Source organism: Panthera tigris, chromosome A3 (assembly GCF_018350195.1).
Source record: "Panthera tigris isolate Pti1 chromosome A3, P.tigris_Pti1_mat1.1, whole genome shotgun sequence".
In the NCBI taxonomy this organism is placed as follows: Eukaryota; Metazoa; Chordata; class Mammalia; order Carnivora; family Felidae; genus Panthera; species Panthera tigris.
Genome location: NC_056662.1, coordinates 119,855,193 through 119,876,327, shown reverse-complemented (window position 1 = coordinate 119,876,327; position 21,135 = coordinate 119,855,193). Strand labels below are relative to the sequence as shown.

Sequence of the window (21,135 nt, the reverse complement as noted above, 5' to 3'; positions counted from 1 at the left end):
TTAATGTACCACGCTGTCCCCTCTGCCTAGAATGTTCTTCCCTCATTCCTCTTCCTCTCCTCCACTATGCCCTATAAAACTCAGCTAGGGGCGTCTAAATAGCCTTTCTGTGCCTCCTCCCACCCCACCCCAACCCCAAATTAGGTATTTTTCCTTGTGCTCACAGAACACTCGGTGTGTCTCTGACACTGCATCACTGGTATTTTATTATGTTTGTGTCTCTCTCTACCACTGTCCCGCAAGTTCCTTGGGGGTAGAGACCTGTCGTACTTAACTTGTGGTTTAGAGATGTTTATGACTGAGTGAATATCGGTTACTTCCTTCACATCTGCTACTTTGAAGTTTCTCTCGCAGAAAGAGGGTTGATACATTCATTCATCCCTGCTGTACATTCCTGTACAGTCTGTTTCAAAATTCTGTCCCTTCCACAGAGAACATACAGTGTTAAATCTTCTGTTCAGTCTCCCCTTTTTTTTAACTTGACATATATTTCTGATCTCTTTTTCAGTAGAGAGATGTGTATGTTTATTTTTCTTTCATTTTTTAACCTCCCACCCTCTTAATCCTTTTTTTTTTTTTTTTTTCTTTTTTGGCTTTGCAGGCTTTGGATGGATTTTTCTTTGTTGTGAACTGTGAAGGGAGAATTGTATTTGTGTCGGAGAATGTGACCAGCTACTTGGGTTACAATCAGGAGGAATTAATGAATACCAGTGTCTACAGCATACTGCATGTAGGGGATCATGCAGAATTTGTGAAGAATCTGCTACCAAAATCACTAGGTACAAAGCAATGTGTTTTTCAAAAGAATATGAACTCTCTCTAGCTGTTTCTCACATTATATAATTGTTGTGTTTATATTACATAGTATCATTTTGAAATAAGTTCTAACACATTAAAAATATTTTTCAATTTAATTTCAGCCTGATGTGTAAATACGAAGAGGGAGTATCATCAAATAGCTGGTAGAGAGCATTCCTTTTATCCTGTTCCTCCAGCTTATGACCTAGCCATGTGACAGTGGTGAGAAGCAGAGTAGTCACTGCCTTGCCACTAGAAGCTTCTGCTTGAAACTGCCTTTGTTTTCGGCTTCGATTATGTCCAAGAAAGAGACACATGTATATCCTTCCCACCACCCTGCTCAAAAAGAAGAAAAAGGAGGAAGGGAGGGAGAAATATACTGTCATATTACGTATATACTAAAATGAATATTTTTGGATGTAAGTGGTTTCAAACTCAGATGTCCTAAGTATGGGTGCACAGGTTGTTTGCTGACAAAGGAGCCTAGCTGAGAGGACGGATGGGGTCTGATTTCCAACCTCTGTTCCATTTGCTACACTGTGTGCCTATTCCGTAGCCTGTATGTACTCCCAAAGTAAGGAAGGGCCTTGGCTAGAAATTCTGTGTAACTAATACACACATGCAAATTAAATGTTATCTGTAGCTCTTTATTTTCGACATTGTTCGCTCAATGGAAAGGAAGCCTCATTCTTTGAAAAGAGTAGTTAGTACACGTTTATAGTACTTGGGGGCCTGAAATGATTATTTCTAGTAAAATCACTAGTTAGATACTTGAATTATCAAAGGGTCTTATGTGCTTTGGTATAGCATTTTACAGTGTAAATGATTTTAGAGATGATATAGTGGATTCCTTTATTTTAAAGATGGTGCAGGGGCACCTGGGTGGCTCAGTCAGTTAAGCGTCTGACTCCTGGTTTGGGCTCAGGTCATGCTCTCACAGTTTGTGGGTTCGAGCCCTGTGTTGGGCTCTGCACTGATAATGTGGAACCTGCTTGAGATTCTCTCTTTCCCTGTTTCTCTGCCCCTTCTCCATGTGCTTGCATGTGCGCACACGTGCGTGCTCTCTCTCTCTCAAAATAAATAAATAATGATAAAGGTGGTGCAGAGATAAAGTAATTAACCTAAACCTCACAGCTAGCTCATAGCAGAACCAAGACTCCTTCTTCCAGTACAGGTTTGTTTCCGTGATTTCCTCTAACACTCTAACAGTTACACGGTGATGAGATCGTAAAAAGGAGGAAGGGTCAGTGAAGAGAATAAAGTTAAAAGAAAAACAAAAAACTGTTGGGAATGGTGAAAGAAGAGCCTTAAAAACCTTCCAGCTGCCACCATGGTTTGAATAGAACATTGTAACTGGGAAATGGTGTCCCATCACACAGTGATTATCATTTGAAATGTATAGACCTATTTTCTATAACTGAATTCGGTTTTTTATACCGAGTCAGGTAACATTTATGTTTAACAATCATTTTTATGTTATAACTTATTGATTACCCGCTATATTTGAGGCATTGTTGCATATAAACTGTGCAAATAAAATAAGGTATAAGAATGGTTATAAGAACCCAAGGTTGGTCTCTGTCTATTCTAAATATTTGAGTCACAGTCTCCTTTGAGAAACTGAATCCTGTCCCCAAAAAAGGCGCACATGTACACAAGCCCATCCTTAAGAAGACACACCTGCCAGGTTAAAACTCCTGCTTAACAATGGATCTGTGGTTTCCAATCAGGTTTTCATTTCTAGGATGCAACTGGAAACAAATAGAAAAGTGCATTAATTAACTGCTTGTAAAAATGTGAGCAAAAGAGCTAGGAAGTTATTAATTTTTAATTTTGTCTTTAACTGTTTATACAGACTGTTAATGAATTAAGAATTTGTAAGGCCTTATTTTTGAGGGGGGATGTCCTATACAATCTGTTAGAAAATTTTACAGTTTTCTGATTGGTAGACATTTAGATTTGCTAAGAAAGATAAGTATCCTATTGCCTCAGGATAATGTGAGACCTGAAGAGATCTGTCTTTTAATCTGAGTATCTGACGAAGCAGATGGCTATAGGTATGTCTTTTGTATCCTCCGAGTTTTTCACCTTATTCACAGACATATAATCAATTTTTCTTCCGCAGTAAATGGAGTTCCTTGGCCTCAAGAGGCAACACGACGAAATAGCCATACCTTTAACTGCAGGATGCTAATTCACCCTCCAGATGAGCCAGGCACCGAGAACCAAGAAGCTTGCCAGCGGTATGAAGTAATGCAGTGTTTTACTGTGTCACAGCCAAAATCAATTCAAGAGGATGGAGAAGGTAAAACAAAGGGTGATTTTAAGGTGTTCGATCGCTTTTTCCATGACTTTAAAGACCAAGGAGGTAGTTGATTATAAGTAGCCTTTTTCAGATAGTATTGGTCACTGTATTATGCATCATAGTGGGTATTCAGTTTACTACGTATTTCTTAATACTTAAGAAAAGAACTGCCAACATGTAGACTCACCCCTTTAAAAAGCCCCCAAACTCTCAGTTTTAAGCTGGCATTCCCACTAAAATGTCAAATTCAAACCAACTTGCTGCCTAGAAATAAGAGACGCAGCTAACTGCTGCCAGTTGGAAATGTACCAGATATAGCAGGCTGTTGAACAGCTCTGATTTTTAGAAAGTTTCAAGTTTAGAGTGTGGGGAACATTGGAGAATAGAGTTAGCATTTTTGAGGCCATACAAGGTAATTTATAAGGAGAAAGCTTATGAACAGATGAAAACACAGCTGAAGCTCTAATATGAACATGGTATCAACATGGCATTGATTAAAATCTGTGACAGTGGATGAATTTTCCATGTGAACTACTGAGTTAAGAACACCGCAAATTGGAAACTGGAGTAAGGACTAGGGAAGGTAGTAGATGAGGACTTAATCAGATGCAAAAAAAGGGCCATGCATGTAGCAGGCTTCACCCGTGAATGGGTGCCACAGTCAACTGAGGACTTTTTGTAAAATACACATGCCAGTGCCAGCCTGTCTTGTATGACTGAAGTTCATGTTTAGCTATGCGATGTTGTGTGTAACACTCAAGAAAATTGGAAATGGAACTTCGAAAAAGTTATGGGTCCCAACAACATAAAGTCCTTTATCAGGGGCAAAATAATGTTTCTTCAGAAAGAGTTAAATGTTTTTGTCATATGGTAATTTTTATCTGCACAGTGGTTATAAGAATAATTTCTGTGGCCATTAAGTACTGATAAGTATAGGAAATTGACTAAGGACTCTATTTTTTAAAAAATCACTGTGTTGCTTAAATCTAGTGAAAACTACTTCTTCAAGTTGTTATCATGCAAGTACATGAGATGCATCTGTCTCCTCTGGTTTATGTCAGAACATTCAACGGGAAGGGATAATGTATGCTAACTGGATCTCTACCTGGAGCTGCCAGCTTTTGGTTACCAGCAATTTTATCACTAATACTATATTATTAGATCAGAGCGGCTCCGATATTGTGTCAGATCCCGTAACATGTTGTTTTTATAAAAACCATTAGTGGCAAATGATAGATGTGAACTGTTTTCTGCCCTCCTTTCTTCAACTTCCCCTTCTTGTTTTGGGCAGATTTCCAGTCATGTTTGATTTGTATTGCACGGCGATTACCTCGGCCTCCAGCTATTACCGGTGTAGAATCCTTTATGACCAAGCAAGATACTACAGGTACTAACTGCAAAGTTTAGAATTACATCCAAAATTTTGTGTTCGTCTGTTCTCTGCTATTCAGCTTCTGTTCACCAGTCTTTTACAAAAAATACTTTAAATGATAGTCCTGATCTTGTGCATTTTATTTTAATTTTATTTTTTTATTTTTTTAAGATTTTACTTTTCAGCAAAATCCACACCCAATGTGGAGCTCGAACTCATAACCTCAAGATCAAGAGTCTCATGCTGCATCGACCAAGTCAGTCAGATGCCCCATTGATCTTGTGCATTTTAGATGCTATCATCATTGTCATGAGCAGGGTGCTGGGGGGAATATTATAACTATTAACATATTGTTTTGGTTATAAATTACTTTTCATAATCATGGAATAAAATTTTTAAAGAAATTTGGCAATGTAGACGTAAATATATTTATTTATAAATGGTGGCTTTAAAATTATGCTTAAATGTATCTAGCTATTTTTTTTTCCCTTCTTCTTTTTCTTTAAATGTATTCAGCACATACTGATCGAGTGCCTAGAAGTGCCTGTCACTATGTGTGACTGCTCAGGTATACAAGGCTGAGCCAAAAATCAATAACGTAATTACAAATTGTGGTGCATTTTATGATGGAAAAGTGTGAGATGGTAAAAGGGAAACAAACAGGGAGTACCTGTTTTTAAATTAGCTGGTTAACCAGTGCCTGTCTGAGGAGCTGATACGGAGCCCTGAGCTCCAAAGGATGAGGTGGTACAAACTCTGCACAGGGTGGAGGGGGTGGCGAGGAGGGGTCATGGTGTGGGGTGAGGACTCCTGATTGAGGGAGGAGAGCTGTGATGGCCCTCAGGAAACAGACAGGCGTGTCAGGCGAGCTGAAAGAAGGGCAGCAGAGCCCAGAGTAAGTAACGGTAGGACTTCCAGAAAGTAAGGCCCTCTTTGGAAAGGCCTGCTTCAGATTTGATTTTTGGCAAAAACAATCTGTTGTTGTTCTTTACAATTTTACATAGTATTTTCCATATGTTATGTAATCTTCACTTTGAACACACCAAGTTTCATGCTTTTACATCAGAGTTAGGTGTGTATCACTTGCCTCTCTCACTTTAAAATAGGGATATTTTAAAATAGGGATAAGATACTACAGATAGATTTTTTTTTTTAGCAGGCCAAGGTTTAAACAGTCATTTCTACTGAATTTTATTCTTTGTGAAAATTTGGTTTTAATGTACTTTTTGACCTTTACCATTTTTATAAATTTATTAATATTTGTTACAATACTTATTAATGTTTTAGTCCCAGAAATCAAGTATTCCTGTTGTGTTCCTTATTCTTGTGTTTTTAAAGATAAGCTCCCAGCTGCTCTAACTAAAGAGTAGGTGGGGATAAATTAGCACAAATAATAGAGTACAGTAAAGAGAATATCTAGGACTTGGAGATACAGAATCTGAGTGTAGTCATTATCACTTAACCGTAACTTTCTTCGCTCCCTTTTGAGTCTGCCATCTACCTGTCCTTTTCCATTTTCCACCAATGAACAGCTCTGGAAAAATTTGATAACCTTTATTGAAAACTAAAACCACTAAGGCGTGGAGGAAAAATAGGGTCCTCTGACAAATATAACTGGTCTTTTGTGTCAGTAAAACCAGGTAAGGGCTGGTGAGATAGCAGAATAAGAGCTTGCTGGAAAGGATGATGGTTAGGCTACAGGATAAATGTGGAAGATGAAGGATGCTTAAAAATTATGAGGATAATTTAGGAACAATATATTTCAGCTTTTCCTTATATTGAATTTCTACAAATTGAATCATTAATTGTTTTAAAAGAAGACTATTATCCCATAAGAACACTGTTGTGACTGGTAGTTTTGTTTCTGGCCAAGGACCCAGCATTACTATCTTAGATATACCTGATTTAAAAATAAATACATAAAAGTTTAAAAATTGAACTCCGAATCATAAAATAATTATAAACCTACAGGGAACCTCAAGGATCACAGACTTTAGCCTACCCATTTTACAAATGATGGAATGGTGCCTTTTCCAGAACCATACAGCTAATTGTTAAGAACAGATATCCTTAGGCCCTAATATAGGACCCTTCATTTCTGTCGCATTGCTTTCCACCAAAGCACTAGTAAAAGGACATTACTGTACTGTATGCACTTACTACATAAAAGATACCAGAGGAAATGTAAATAGAAGGAAATAAAAAGGTACCAAAGAAATAAAGTGTTCATAAAATGTAAAACTAACGTTTTATTATATCATCAAATTGATTTAGATTTAAAAAAATAATAAACTAGCTATAATAAATATTAGATATTTAATTCCTTAAATTTTAGTAGTAGTTTTAACTCTCCATGGGGTGGTTCATGTCCCTTAAAAAAAGAAGAAGTCTTCTACCAGGAAATGTTGAACAGGGGCTTACTGGTTTGTCTGATTGGTTGACTGGTTGGTTAAACTTTCCTCCAGCAAGCAGAGGTACTCTAAATCAACCTGTTCATGATTCTCTTCTAAGATAGTCTCTTTATTACCTAATCATTTGTTACCATTGCTAATAATCGAATCACTTTCTCCCTTCCAATCCTACAGTTGTAGACTCTTGCTCTTAGTGGTTAGTACTGACATGAATGCACACACACACACACACACACACACACACACACCTCCCTTAATCATTGCCTGTTAGAAGCATTGTTGCTTGTGAAGATCACATAACAGTTGATTTTCTGCTACAACCAACTCTTGACCTCTGATGTAATAAGAGACAAAAGATTAAATAATTACAATTCTTAAAAAATCCAGAATTGTCTATAGTTGCAATCAAGGGTTTATCAGGCTTTGCCCAAACTATTCTTAAATAACAAAATTTTCTTATTTAAGTTGAAATTTCTACCATTTACATTTATGCCAAGACTTGGGCGACAGCCTTATCAGACAGACTCAGATATATCAGATTCAAGACTCTCACTTAAAGAGGCCTAATACGTTTATTTCCAAACAAACCGAGTGAAATATATATAGAAGGGATTAGTTAAAATGAGAACACACAAACAGTACAATAGATTTGAGTTGATTGTGAGAAGAGGGAAGGAAAAGAGAAATCAGACATTCACAGAAGAGGAAACATGAAATACTCAACCTTATTCATTGGGAGGTACAAATTTAGAGCATAAACATTTTTCACCTACTAATTGTAAAAAATAAAGACTGACAGTACCCCAAGTGATGGAGAGGATGTTGGATTAACAGTAACTTCTATATAAGTTCCTAGAAAACAGTTTAATATTATGAAGTTGAATGTTCACATAACCTGTGACTCAACAGTTTTGTTCCTACGTATATACCCTAGAGAAACTCTCACACACATGCACCATGGAAAATGTAGATGATGTTCACAGAAGCACCAATTGTAAAAAAAAAAAGGGGGGGGGGGACAATTTAGATGTCCCTTGACAGGAGAATGTAAAAACAGAGGGATGGGGCAAGTGAGGAGTACACACATGATGGGATCGTATAGGTGATGTTCAAGTTCTGAAGTTGGATGGTGGGTTTGCAGGTTTTCATGTTATTAATCTAATTGTGCGTGTGTGTGTGTGTGTGTGTGTGTGTGTGTGTGTGTGTGTATAACCTGTATTATTTTGTGTTAATATCAGGTTGCATCAAGAAATAAAACAGATCTGAACAATCCCAAACTGAATCAATTGGTCCCTGGTTAACCAAGGAATAATTTACCTGAATTCTTCCACAGCCATCTAGGAAATTTGTTCAAATAGGATGACAATAGCAAATCACCACTACATTTTTATAAAGCATATGTTCTTTGTGCAGAATGTCTTACAAATCTTAGGTTCTGACATATCTTTTTCTGATGTAACTTTTATTGCCTTCAGTCTTTGTTTACTCTCAAATGCCCAAGACGAGGTAGAAAAGGAAGGTCTTGCCTACTTTGTCGTATTCTCTTCACTTAGTTAATGGAAATTAATTTAAACCAAAATAATATATTTCATCTCTGCCTCTCCTTCCCCAATAAGTGTTCCAGTCGTTAGGATATATTAGAGTAGGATCCAAAGAGCAAGTATGAGGAGTTGGACCTGTATTAGCCTCTGCACCTTCAGGCCTTTGTAGTTTGACTTTAATGCTTGACTGGAATGGAATTTTAGAATATGATGTACTAATATACAACACCCTCAAGGCCAAAACAATTTTTTATTGTCATGTAAGTGATATACTCCATTATCATATGTAGCAAAAATTAATAGTTTATTAATGTTTTTGTCCATTAAGCATTTAGGAGCGGCAGCACATTTCTTAGATGTAGTTGTTAATTTTGAAATATGGATGACTTATATCAAGAAGCTATCACAAGTGTAAACTTTGATTCTTCATGTAGGCAAAATCATCTCTATTGATACCAGTTCCCTGAGAGCTGCTGGCAGAACTGGCTGGGAAGATTTAGTGAGGAAGTGCATTTATGCTTTTTTCCAACCTCAGGGCAGAGAACCATCTTATGCCAGACAACTGTTTCAAGAAGGTAAAGTTTTTTCTCTCTTAATTACTTTCATTAACCTTGCTTTTTATTCATATCAAGTAATTTATATAGAACTTATGGCTTGATAAGTATTTTCTCCAAATTACAGTTTTTGCAATAATCAGTTTTAGGAAAGGAAGAAATGGGTAAGCAAAGTAATTCATGAGTGGATCCTGAATTTGGGATGCACATTTTAAAGAAGAGGATATCATGTGGTGGTCACTCACTCATTCATTCATTCATTCATTGAGCAGACATGTATCAAGTTCTTCACATACATAGAACACTATTTCAGATGGCAGGGATACAGTGATGACTAATAAGCAGGGTTTTGCCCTCAAGGAGCTCAAAATATATTAGGGCAACATATGACAACTTTAAAGATCAGTGTGACATGGCCTTATGTCTAGAGGTATAACCAAAGAAGAAAAAAATTAATTCTGACTTGGAGAATCAGGGATGGCTGCAGAGAGAAAGTGATCATTTCATCTGGCTTTTGAAGATCATTCCCAGCAGAAGAGACATGTGAAAGGGCTTCTAATTAATATAGAAATCCGTATTATACATGTTGACTTCATTACTGTTACGGTTCCTGTATCACCTGACTCCTGTTGAAGTTTCAAGTTAAAATATGTCATATGAAATTAATAATTGTATAGATGCTGTGTCATAGTACTATGGGAGATTAAACAAGTATATTCCTTGCCCTTAAGGAACTTAACAGTATTACAGGAAACATAGGGAAAATTATTTGAGAAAGTCCATAGAATTTCAGAGGTGAGGGTTTTGATACACTTTTAAAATATCACAGAATTATGGTAGCCTAATACTGTGTTCCCAGTATAATTTATTCTCTATTCTCTAATAGTTTCTTTGCAAAGAGACTCTTCGTATGGCTCTTCCTAAACGGCAGTGTAAAAATATTTTCATTATTCTATCACCCTTCTTAATTTTAATATTTCCCCATAATAGGTTTCCTAACTTTATAGATGATTTGCCATTCATTACATTATAGGTCAGCTGCTTCCAGATGATACATGGAGAGGAAGCAGCTTGATTTTTTTTGTTTTTTTCAGGAACCCATCTGTATGAATCTCACTAGTCTGGTTACTGTTGGGACAACTTCCTGGAGACTAATAGTTCTCCAGCGGGACTTTTACTAGACTGATACCTTCCCCAAAGATGGTATTTCAGTGGATAAAACCAAGAGTCTGTATTTTTTTTTTAAATGTTTTTAAGTTTATTTATTTATTTTTGAGAGAGAAACAGAGCGAGTGAGTGGGGGAGGGACAGAGAGAGCAGGAGAGAAAGAATCCCAAGCAGGCTCTGCACTGTCAGCATGAAGCCCGATATGGGGCTCGAACTCACAAACCATGAGACCGTGAGCTGAGCCGAAACCAAGAGTCGGATGCTTACCCGACTGAGCCACCCAGGCGCCCCAAGAATCTATATTTTTTTCAAGTCCCCAGGCAATTCTGAAGTGCAGTCAGGTTTGGAAACCATTGAAGTAAGCAACTATGATGCCATTTACTGGTTGCAAACTTTGTGACTCTCTCTACCAAGAATGGCACTTGAGTTTTGCATAAGTTTGAGTCTTGGAGCACTATCTCCATTCACTGCCTAAAATGCTGAAGTATATGATACTCTTAAGTTTTTGCCTTAACTTTTAAGTTGTGACTTCCAAGACTTTAATTGAAAGATTTAATTTTATTTGCCTATAATTTATATATACTTCTACCAAGGCAAAGCAGGTCCAGATTATTATCTCATTGTCTAAATGACTAGGTTCCCTGTAGATGTAACTGAACCACAGTTTATGTGTTTCTAAACCATTAAGAATCCTCTATAAAGCAGATTGATTAAAGTGTAACAAGTAACTGTCATTCACATATGAAGTAAAACAATTTAGAGTAAAATGTAAAGAAATATAATTCAGCACCTTTTCCCCATTAGTCATTTCTTCATGTCCTTTTCTTCCACTTCTTTTGGGAAGAAAACATTCCTCAACAGAGATAACTTGTATTTTTCTCAGCACTGTTGTCCAGAGTTCACATGACTCTGATTATATAGTGTTTTGGAGATTCTGGACAATTTGCCAGTGTTCATGGATTGAACACATCTTCTTCTGATAGTTCGTATTCAGATTATATAACCTGGTAAGAAAACGATCCGTGAAACCCTCACATGGGGATCATCTGTTAAAGATGTTGACCCGCTGAATGAAAATCTGTGAGGGCCCAGGTATCTTAAACTCCCAAGGCCGTGCTTATTTAAGTACATCAAGTTTGAGGTCTGTCCAGAGTCGGAAGAGGTGTATATTTGCATTTGCTCCCTATTTACCTAAGGACAGTGTGAAAGAGTGAAATTATGCCACTGTGTGAAACTTGATTTTGTGTGACACTTTTAAAAAGTTAAAAGTTTATACAATTCCATAGTGATTGATATTTAGGCAAGAAAAATTTGCCTTCCATGTGTTTTTTTCTGCCCGTTAACTTACTCTTTGAAGGTAGTGGCTGGTAGAAAATGATAATATGCATTAAACTTTAAATTAGTTCTTAGCGTAGTTTTTCAGCTGCTTTTGACAGAGATAGTGCATGGACTTTAAAAAAAATTTTTTTTAACATTTATTCATTTTTGAGAGACAGAGAGAGACAGAGCACAAACAGGGGAGAGGCAGACAGAGATGGAGACACAGAATCCAAAGCAGACTCTGGGCTCCGAGCTGTCAACCCAGAGCCCAGTGCAGGGCTCGAACCCATGAACCATCAGATCATGACCTGAGCCAAAGTCAGACGCTCAACTGACTTGAGCCACCCAGGCACCCACCTGCTCATGGACTGTTTTTAAAGGGGGTTTACCATTTTATTTTCTAGAATCAAATTTGTAAACACACACACACATTTCAGTCAAAGAATATGTGGGAGCATTCAGCATGAACTAAATTACGCAGTGGTTCTCCACTGAGATTGGGGAGAAATGGGGATCACAATCACCTGAGGTACTTTTATTTATTTATTTATTTTTTTTTTTAATTTTTTTTTTATTTTTTAATATATGAAATTTACTGTCAAATTGGTTTCCATACAACACCCAGTGCTCATCCCAAAAGGTGCCCTCCTCAATACCCATCACCCACCCTGCCCTCCCTCCCACCCCCCCTGAGGTACTTTTAAAACTAGGTCCTTGTAGGTGTTTATGGTTTGAAAAGGTTTTCCAGATTTGGTTCAATTGAGAACCATTCCTTTCAAGAAAGGTTTGGGTTAAATGCATCCCAGAGGTCCTTGATAAGATTCATTGAGGAAAGTTGTTAAACCAGATTTCTGGACTCCACCCACACTACTGAATCAGGGTGTATAGTCTAAGATGTTTTCTTACAGAGAAGTTTGGAAAACGTAAACCTACATTCCACAAGACATTAATAGCTATAACTAAGAAATTATGTTTCGTGCTGAATTCAGTTTGGGGAATGTTTCAGTCCCCCACTCTTGGGGGAGACATAATTAAGGTATTTAAGTTTCTGGGAGGTTCCACCTTAAAGCTACCTGTTTAACTTTGTTATCCAGACTTATTTTTTCTCAGAATACTTCTTCCTGTAGCACATCTATCAGCATTTAGGGAGAGTAGCATTCATGGGGAGTGTTGGTCTAGATAACCTAGGAAAGTTTTATTAAAGAACTGCTTATTTATTATCAGTGATGTAATGGATCATCATTTCTTGGCTTTGAAGATGTCCATGATATATTGTTATATTGAAAAATAGACTGTGAAAGCACAGCATATATAGTAGGACCTCACTTCTGTATGTTTGTTTATCCAATTCTAGAAGGCTTACAAAATGTGAACAGTGGTTATCTCTGAGTGATGGGATTACAAATGACTTTATCTTGCTCTTTGTTCATTTCTCTATTAATGTTATAATCACAAAATAAAGTTATTTTAATTTAAAAAATCATGAGACAAGTGGAAGGAGTTTATAGTATCAAGAAGTTTGGAAGCATTGCTGAAAAACATAAGCACCCATATGAATGATTAACCAGAATGTTCTCTGAGACTTGTGTAATGTGGTTAATTCCATGGTCCTTATCACAGAGTTAACTGAAAATCTTTTTTTGTCAGGCTTGTTGAAAGTATTTAAAATATGAATTTATTTTTCTTTTTTAGAAATTTTGATATACTGAATAGGGTTTGCTCATTGGTGATTGAATATCTTAGAGCATCGAGGGGTAATTTTTTTCTTTACCTTAATAACAGTTTTTTAAATTGCATTCTTCTGCACATATCTAGGGAAATACCAAAAGGAAAAAGAAATCTCTCCCAGCATTGACCTGTAGTGCTCTGCCACACATTTTATACCAGCCATACAGTTACTGTCAGTAGCGCATGCTCCTTGAGGTGATCTCGGCACTAGATTGGTGGAGTCACAAACCCAAATAGCTCTAGTTTTACAGCTCCGATGGCCAGAGGGAATGGCTTCCTTTGCTTCATAGCTCTGTTGAGGCCTATTCTGGAGGGGGGATGAAGACAGTTGTTATTTTAAAGGTTCCTAGAAGAATTTCGGGGGTGTCAATAATGCCACATCAATGGTATCCCTTCACACTAAGTGTTCTAAAAATTGTAGAAATGGACACAGTAGTCAGGAATTACAATAGTAGCTAGCTATATACCTGGCAAACCTAGACTGGAAAACAAGGCCAGGAGCTATGATCAAAATGACATTCCAAATAGTTTTGTCCAGTCGTAAACCTTGAAACCCATTTAAAGTGAAAATTTGGTGTGCAGAGCAAATGTTTATCCAGCCAGCTCTGTAAAGCTGTAAAATCATGTCTTAATTCAAAATATGAATGATCGTTATATAGGATTGAAGCTATTGGTGTGAATGGTATCTAAGGATTGGTTGAATGTGTATGACTCAGGACGCATGTACTTTGTGTTTGTTTTTTCTTTGATGTTTATTCAGGAAATATTCATTCAGTACCTGCTATGTACTAGGCTCCATATGAGATATTATCTCACAACATTACTGGCTCCGTTTTAGTGATAATGGGCGAAGGTTAATTTGCATTATGAAATCCTAAACTTGTAAATGACGAAGTCAGAGTTCAAGTCTAAATCTGACTTCTAGGCTCTTGTTCTTTTCATTGAACCATATTACTGTCCTGTTTACCTTTCTGTCTGAACAGTTGAGCACCAGAAGAATTTTAGTTAACTGGATAGTCTTGGTTAAGTTCTAATAATTAAAGCTTTACTCTATTTAATATTACCTTTGTTTCTTTTCAAAGAGCGACTGTGTGAATTATGTGTGCTGTCTTTTTTCCACACACTACCATCCAAAATAAATAATCTAACTTGAAATTTTTAAGTGTAGTGATTTCCTTGAATAAAGTTAAGAAGGGTTCCCCAATTTTGGAATTTTTACTAGTTTAGATAGATATAATCCTACAAGTTAAGGCAGCCTAGTTACCAAAGGACCAATCAATGTTTCTGTAATCCACATTAAAGATCTTAGTGTTCCCATGCTGGTCTGAGTTTCTAGTTCTTTCTCACTTTATACAGCTTACCAACAAATCAAGAAATTTCTCTCCATTAATTTTCATTATAAAAATTAAGTCCAGAGTCATGTAAGAGCAAGAACATAAACTGAGATATAAGCATTTATCTTATCAGCTAAGATTTAAAATCTATCCTTTAAAGAAAAGTTATAGTAGTTGATCACAAGTCATTATTAGTCTGTTTAGATGAGATTCAAGTTGAGGGTCAATCAGCAAGTACTTACTGGGTGATTTTATATGCAAAGCATTGTGCACAATTCAAGGAGAGTGGAAAACAAGAATGGGACACAGAACTAGCCCTTATGTTTATTTTAGCTGATGAAGAAAAATAAATGTCTGAAGTTATCTGCCTCTTATTTATTTATTTTTTTTATTTTTTTTCAACGTTTTTTATTTATTTTTGGGACAGAGAGAGACAGAGCATGAACGGGGGAGGGGCAGAGAGAGAGGGAGACACAGAATCGGAAACAGGCTCCAGGCTCCGAGCCATCAGCCCAGAGCCTGACGCAGGGCTCGAACTCACGGACCGCGAGATCGTGACCTGGCTGAAGTCGGACGCTTAACCGACTGCGCCACCCAGGCGCCCCATCTGCCTCTTATTTAAAGAGATACAAAAGTGACTTCACTCATATGGAATGTAAGATAGAAAACAGGTGAACATAAGGGAAGGGAAGCAAAAATAATATAAAAGCCGGAAGGGGGACAAAACATAAGGGACTCTTAAATATAGAGAACAAACTGAGGGTTGCTGGAGGGGCTGTGGGTAGGGGGATGGGCTTAATGGGCAAGGGGCATTAAGGAGGACCCTTGCTGGGATGAGCACTGGGTGATATATGTAGGGGATGAGTCACTGGATTCTATTCCTGAAATTATTGTTGCACTATATGCTAACTAACTTGGATGTAATTGAAAAATAAATAAATATATTAATAAAAAATAAAGAGATATAGAAGAAATGTTTAGGAAGCAATGAAAAATAAGATTGGAAATGTAAGTGGTAGTCAGATTGTACATAGCCGTATTGTCCAGTATGGGAGACACTAGCCCCATGTAGTTATTAAGTAGTTGAAATGTGGCTAGTGTGACTGAGGAGCTGAATTTAAAATTTTATTTAATTTTAAATTTAAATAGCCACATGTGGCTGGTGGATACCATATCGGACAGTTCAGCTCAATAGTGAAGAGCCAGTGTTTTCCAGCAGAATGGGGAGATCCTAAGGTCAATAAACAATGATGAAGAAATAGACCAAATGGCATAAGCAAAATAACATGAAATATATCTTGCTTGGCCCTTTACATAGCTATGGCTTTATCATTATCCCAAGTTAATAATTTATTTAAAAATGCTACTTTTTGTTGTAGATATATTTTCCAAAACATATTGGTAAAGATTTAACAGTTTGGGATTTAGGTACACCAAACATTTATTTGTATCCTTATACAAAAATTACTCATTTCCTTTAAGACTGTCTTTCATTAGATGTTATTTCATTAAGTACTAAATTTCTCTGAATGTTATATTTGGTAAATATACCAGTGATTTGGCTGAAATTGCCAAATGGGTAAGGAATGTGGTTGGTTGGACATAAATCTTAATCCTTTCAATTAAGTTTATATCCTAATTTTGGTACTTAGTTTGATTTGTGTATGGTATAGATTTACAACAGATTATGCCCGCTTTCAGTATGTAAAGTATACCCAAAGCAATAAAAGAGAGTATGTCTTCTCTTTACTTAAAGTAATATGTAGCTTCAAAAAATATTTAGTGATTGGTCATTTTAAGTCTTTTTAACATGTCTTTAAAATGTAATGGAAGGGCTTTCTGAAATGTCTTTGAAGAATAGGACTAACATTTATTGCAGGCTAAATTGTAATAGTCATTTGTGGTAGTAATTCTTGTTTTTCAGTGAATATGGTTTTTAACCTTGGTATAGCTGAATCTACCTACTAAATCTTTCTTAAAATAGAATTTTATTATATTGCTAAAATACCTACGACATTTTCTTACTTAGTAGTCTGGTATAGCCTTTACATATTTAATAAATACTTACCAATATGGCTAGAATTTGTCTGCTATTAATAAAGCTTTAAGACAAAAGCAGATCATGTTTATATAGTAATTTGACTGCCTTAACCTAGTTTTTGTTTTTTGTATTAGTAACCATTGGCTTTATCTTAATTTGCTTACTACACTAAATTCAAACATCAAAAACAATACATACATGTGAATACAGTAATTTGTCAGTGATTTACATTCCTGAGTGAAAAATTACATTTGAATTTCAGTTAAGTGACTCTGCATACTAATAAAAACATAGAGAGGGTGAATTTCATGGTATATGAATTACATCTCAGTAAAGCTGTCATTAAATAATCAGCCAGTAAAGGGAAGGAAAAAAAGAAAAAAACTTGTTTGAGGTAATACTGAAAGGGAAAGGAGAGAAGGTTACTTCCTGGTATTTTTAATGGTCAGTTAATCATTTTGAAGAGCTGTCCCATTATGGAGAAAAATTAAGGTTGACTTTTTTTGCCTGGTTTGAAGTTTCTTCATAATTTTAACTTCTGTGAAGAGGCACTCGTTCAAGTAGTACTAAATGAAAACTTGTCATTAAGTGGTCTATTTCAACCAGAATCTTTTTCCCCCGCTCAGATCTCTGCTTTGTCTGAGGTATTCTTTATTTTGACTGAGCAGGCAGCGGTTGGGAGGGCATTTAAAATGAGGTTCAAGGTAGAAGGAAGGCATGGTAACTCTCCTCCACCCAAAGTGCAAGTGTCAGAATTTTAACTAGGTTTTTCTTTCGTTTGAAACAGTGATGACCCGTGGCACTGCGTCCAGCCCATCCTATAGATTCATATTGAATGATGGGACAATGCTTAGCGCCCACACCAAGTGTAAGCTTTGCTACCCTCAAAGTCCAGACATGCAACCTTTCATCATGGGAATTCATATCATCGACAGGTACTACTTATTTGGAGAGCTTCATATGATATAAGTCAGTTCACATATCTCTTCTTAGAGAAGAAATTTTTTATACTCTTTAATGGCTAGAAAACAAAAATTCTAAATTAAAACTAGCGTGATGAGTATATAATCAGTATATCCATACTGGGTTTTATAGTTTTGTCGCATAACAGTAGCCTTACTTTTTGTTGTTTTTGTTTTTGTTTTTTGTTTTGTCTTGTTTTGTTTAAAAAGGGACACAGGGAAGGTTAGGCTGAAAATATGTGTTTTGGGGGTAAAAACCAAAAAAGTGGCTAAAAATATCCAACATTCCACGTGTGAACTTTGGTCTTATAAAAGCTTTCAGAGTTTGTTACTATTGTTATTTTTATTTTTAAAAGTGTTATATTTTCGTTAGTGCAGACTGGATGGCTCCTGAGTTCAAGTTGACAGTTTCTGAAACTACAAGTCATTAAACTATCAACTTGAGATTTTCGAGTGTCATTGCCTCTAATTTGTTCCCCTCTCTAAATACATTTTACATTGGTATATATGGTAAATTCATGGAACCATTCTTTTATCCTATGAATTATTCAAAACCCTACATTTGTAACTATTTAAAATGTAGCATTAAACAAAAACAAAGACATTTCCCCTCACTTCATCTTTTCCTCATCTGATATATTTGCTTATTGGAACATGGTAATACCAGTCACAAATCTGTTGTCATAATTATGGATTTGAGTAAAGAGCTCGATGAAAATCTGAATTCAGTATTCTGTTTTTTTCTAATTTTAGTTTAATTTATTCTTGTGAGTGGAATTAGCACAGTTCTTTTTTTCATATTGTGATTTCTCTTTCAAAACATCTGCTATGTCTGCATATCACCCTTTTTAATTTTTACATCAGTGACACAGTATTTTCCTTACCCAGTCTTCCTCTTTGGAGTTGAAATACTTAAAAGCTGTAACAAGGGAGTCATGAATAAAGGCTTTATAAACAGAGGTGTGGGAAGTTTCTCAACCAAAAATATTATTGTAATGTTAAGTATTTATATTACATTTTGAAAAGTTTAAAAGTACCTATATTGGATTTTTTCCAAGGCCAAGAAAGATTTCTTTTTCCTATAATTGAAACCGTTATCAAATTTATGGAACCTTGAGCACCATTTCCCATTAAGTGGTGCTAATATTTCACAATAGTACTAATAGTCCACTGTTTCTCTTTAGTTTAAGGTGATACAGAAGCTCTTTTCTTGATGGCTTGCAGTATTAATGAGGTTAATGGTCTTGGTTTATAATATGCATCATAAAAATATTTTAATGGAAACCAGTGGAGATGTTTGAATAATGTCTTTTCTCCTCCTAGGGAACACAGTGGTCTTTCTCCTCAAGATGACACTAATTCTGGAATGTCAATTTCCCGAGTAAACCCGTCCGTCAATTCTAGTATCTCTCCGGCTCATGGTGTGGCTCGTTCATCCACATTGCCACCATCCAGCAACAACATGGTATCCCCCAGAGTAAACCGCCAACAGAGCTCAGACCTCCATAGCAGCAGTCATAGTAACTCTAGCAACAGCCAAGGGAGTTTTGGATGCTCACCTGGAAATCAGATTGTAGCCAGTGTTGCCTTAAACCAGGGACAGGCCAGTTCCCAGAGCACTAACCCCTCCTTAAACCTCAATAATTCTCCTATGGAAGGTACAGGAATATCTCTTGCACAGTTCATGTCTCCAAGGAGACAAGTTAGTTCTGGATTGGCAACAAGGCCCAGGATGCCAAACAATTCGTTTCCTCCTAATATTCCAACATTAAGCTCTCCCGTTGGCATGACAGGTACTACCTGTAATAATAGTAACCGATCTTATTCAAACATCCCAGTAACATCTTTACAGAGTATGAACGAAGGACCCAATAACTCCGTTGGCTTCTCTGCCAGTTCTCCAGTCCTCAGGCAGATGAGCTCTCAGAATTCACCTAGCAGATTAAATATACAGCCCACAAAAGCTGAGTCCAAAGATAACAAAGAGATTGCATCCATTTTAAATGAAATGATTCAGTCCGACAACAGCTCTAGTGATGGCAAACCTCTGGATTCCGGGCTTCTGCATAACAATGACAGACTCTCAGATGGAGACAATAAATACTCCCAAACCAGTCACAAACTAGTGCAGCTTCTGACAACAACAGCAGAGCAGCAGTTACGGCATGCCGATATAGACACAAGTTGCAAAGAGGTACTGTCTTGCTCAGGCACTTCCGGCTCGGCCTCTGGTAACTCTTCGAGTGGCTCTTGCCCCTCCTCTCATAGCTCACTGACAGAGCGGCACAAGATTCTGCACAGGCTCTTACAGGAGGGCAGCCCCTCGGATATCACCACTTTATCTGTCGAGCCTGATAAAAAGGACAGTGCGTCTACTTCTGTGTCAGTGACTGGACAGGTACAAGGGAACTCGAGCGTAAAACTAGAACTGGATGCTTCAAAGAAAAAAGAATCAAAAGACCATCAGCTCCTACGATATCTTTTAGATAAAGATGAGAAAGATATAAGATCAACTCCAAACCTGAGCCTGGATGATGTGAAGGTGAAAGTGGAAAAGAAAGAACAGATGGATCCTTGTAATACAAACCCAACCCCAATGACCAAACCTGCTCCTGAGGAAATTAAACTGGAGTCCCAGAGCCAGGTAGGTAATTCCTTGCTTTAGAGAATGAACGTGCATAGTTATTTTTCCCTTTTCATTTGTTTTCCTCCAGCCATAAACCAGATTTGGATTCAGGCTGTGTTTTGTCCTACCCGCTGAGCATATATTAAAAGATTAGTATCAATGGTTGAAAAAATCACAGGATGCCCTCAAAAGTTCTCGTTGGAACTTCGGAGGGCTACAGTTTTAGTGTGGCGTTCTAAGCAAGTAGATGTTTTCTTCTTTCTATAAAATCAGTTCACAACTTTGGAGATTTTTGAGCATACCTTTCCTGCCCCCTCCTCCCAACCCGACCTGTTGAATCCAACTCTGAAAATAGAACCCAGAAGTCGGTATTTTAAAGGAGCTCACCAGGGAACTCTGATGTATAGCTAAGTTTGGGAAGCTCCGATGTAAGTGAAATGGGAGAGAAGTGTGAGGCGGTGGACAAGACTGTCTCGTCTGGCTTGCTTTGCTGTTCAATTTCCTTTGAAGCGTTTTCTGAGGCTGTTTTTCTTCTCAGCCTTCAGCCCTTATCAGAAGAGGGACTTCGAGTATTCTGGGAAGTAGGGTACATAACAGGCCCTGACACAGAAGTGAACACAAATAAATCTTTGCATAAATTGTTATGAATTAGAAACCTCTATGTTCAGGCTGAAGTGGGGGGTGGAGTGAAATTAACAGCCAGCTTCATTTATTGAATAGTTGCGTGGACTCGGGAGGAATTTAAGAAAAACTGAAAATATGGTCTCTTCGCCCTAGGAGCTAACAACTTATTTAGATGGAATATAGACAAGTATGAGATAGCTGGAAATACAGTTACAAAGCAGCTTATTAATGAGACTCTCCGTTGTGAAACAAGATTCACACTTAGTGTGCATAGGTCTTTCATTTCTTGAGCCAGCTTTATATTCTACCTTTGTCTCACAGAGATCTCTCTCTTCCCTCAGACATAGTGCAT

At 37.0% G+C, this 21,135-nt stretch overlaps 1 protein-coding gene across 18 annotated transcripts in view; it reads left to right on the top strand.

Annotated features, from left to right (window-relative positions):
* The window catches only part of NCOA1 (nuclear receptor coactivator 1), a 220,766-nt gene that overhangs the window by 149,630 nt on the left and 50,001 nt on the right, over positions 1–21,135 (top strand). For all 18 annotated transcript variants that reach the window (XM_042982385.1, XM_042982371.1, XM_042982372.1 and 15 more), the window contains 6 exons: positions 602–779; positions 2,924–3,103; positions 4,395–4,490; positions 8,862–9,002; positions 17,359–17,506; positions 18,857–20,177. In XM_042982385.1, coding sequence (XP_042838319.1) covers positions 602–779; positions 2,924–3,103; positions 4,395–4,490; positions 8,862–9,002; positions 17,359–17,506; positions 18,857–20,177 — 2,064 coding nt within the window. The remainder of the gene's footprint in view (positions 1–601; positions 780–2,923; positions 3,104–4,394; positions 4,491–8,861; positions 9,003–17,358; positions 17,507–18,856; positions 20,178–21,135) is intronic.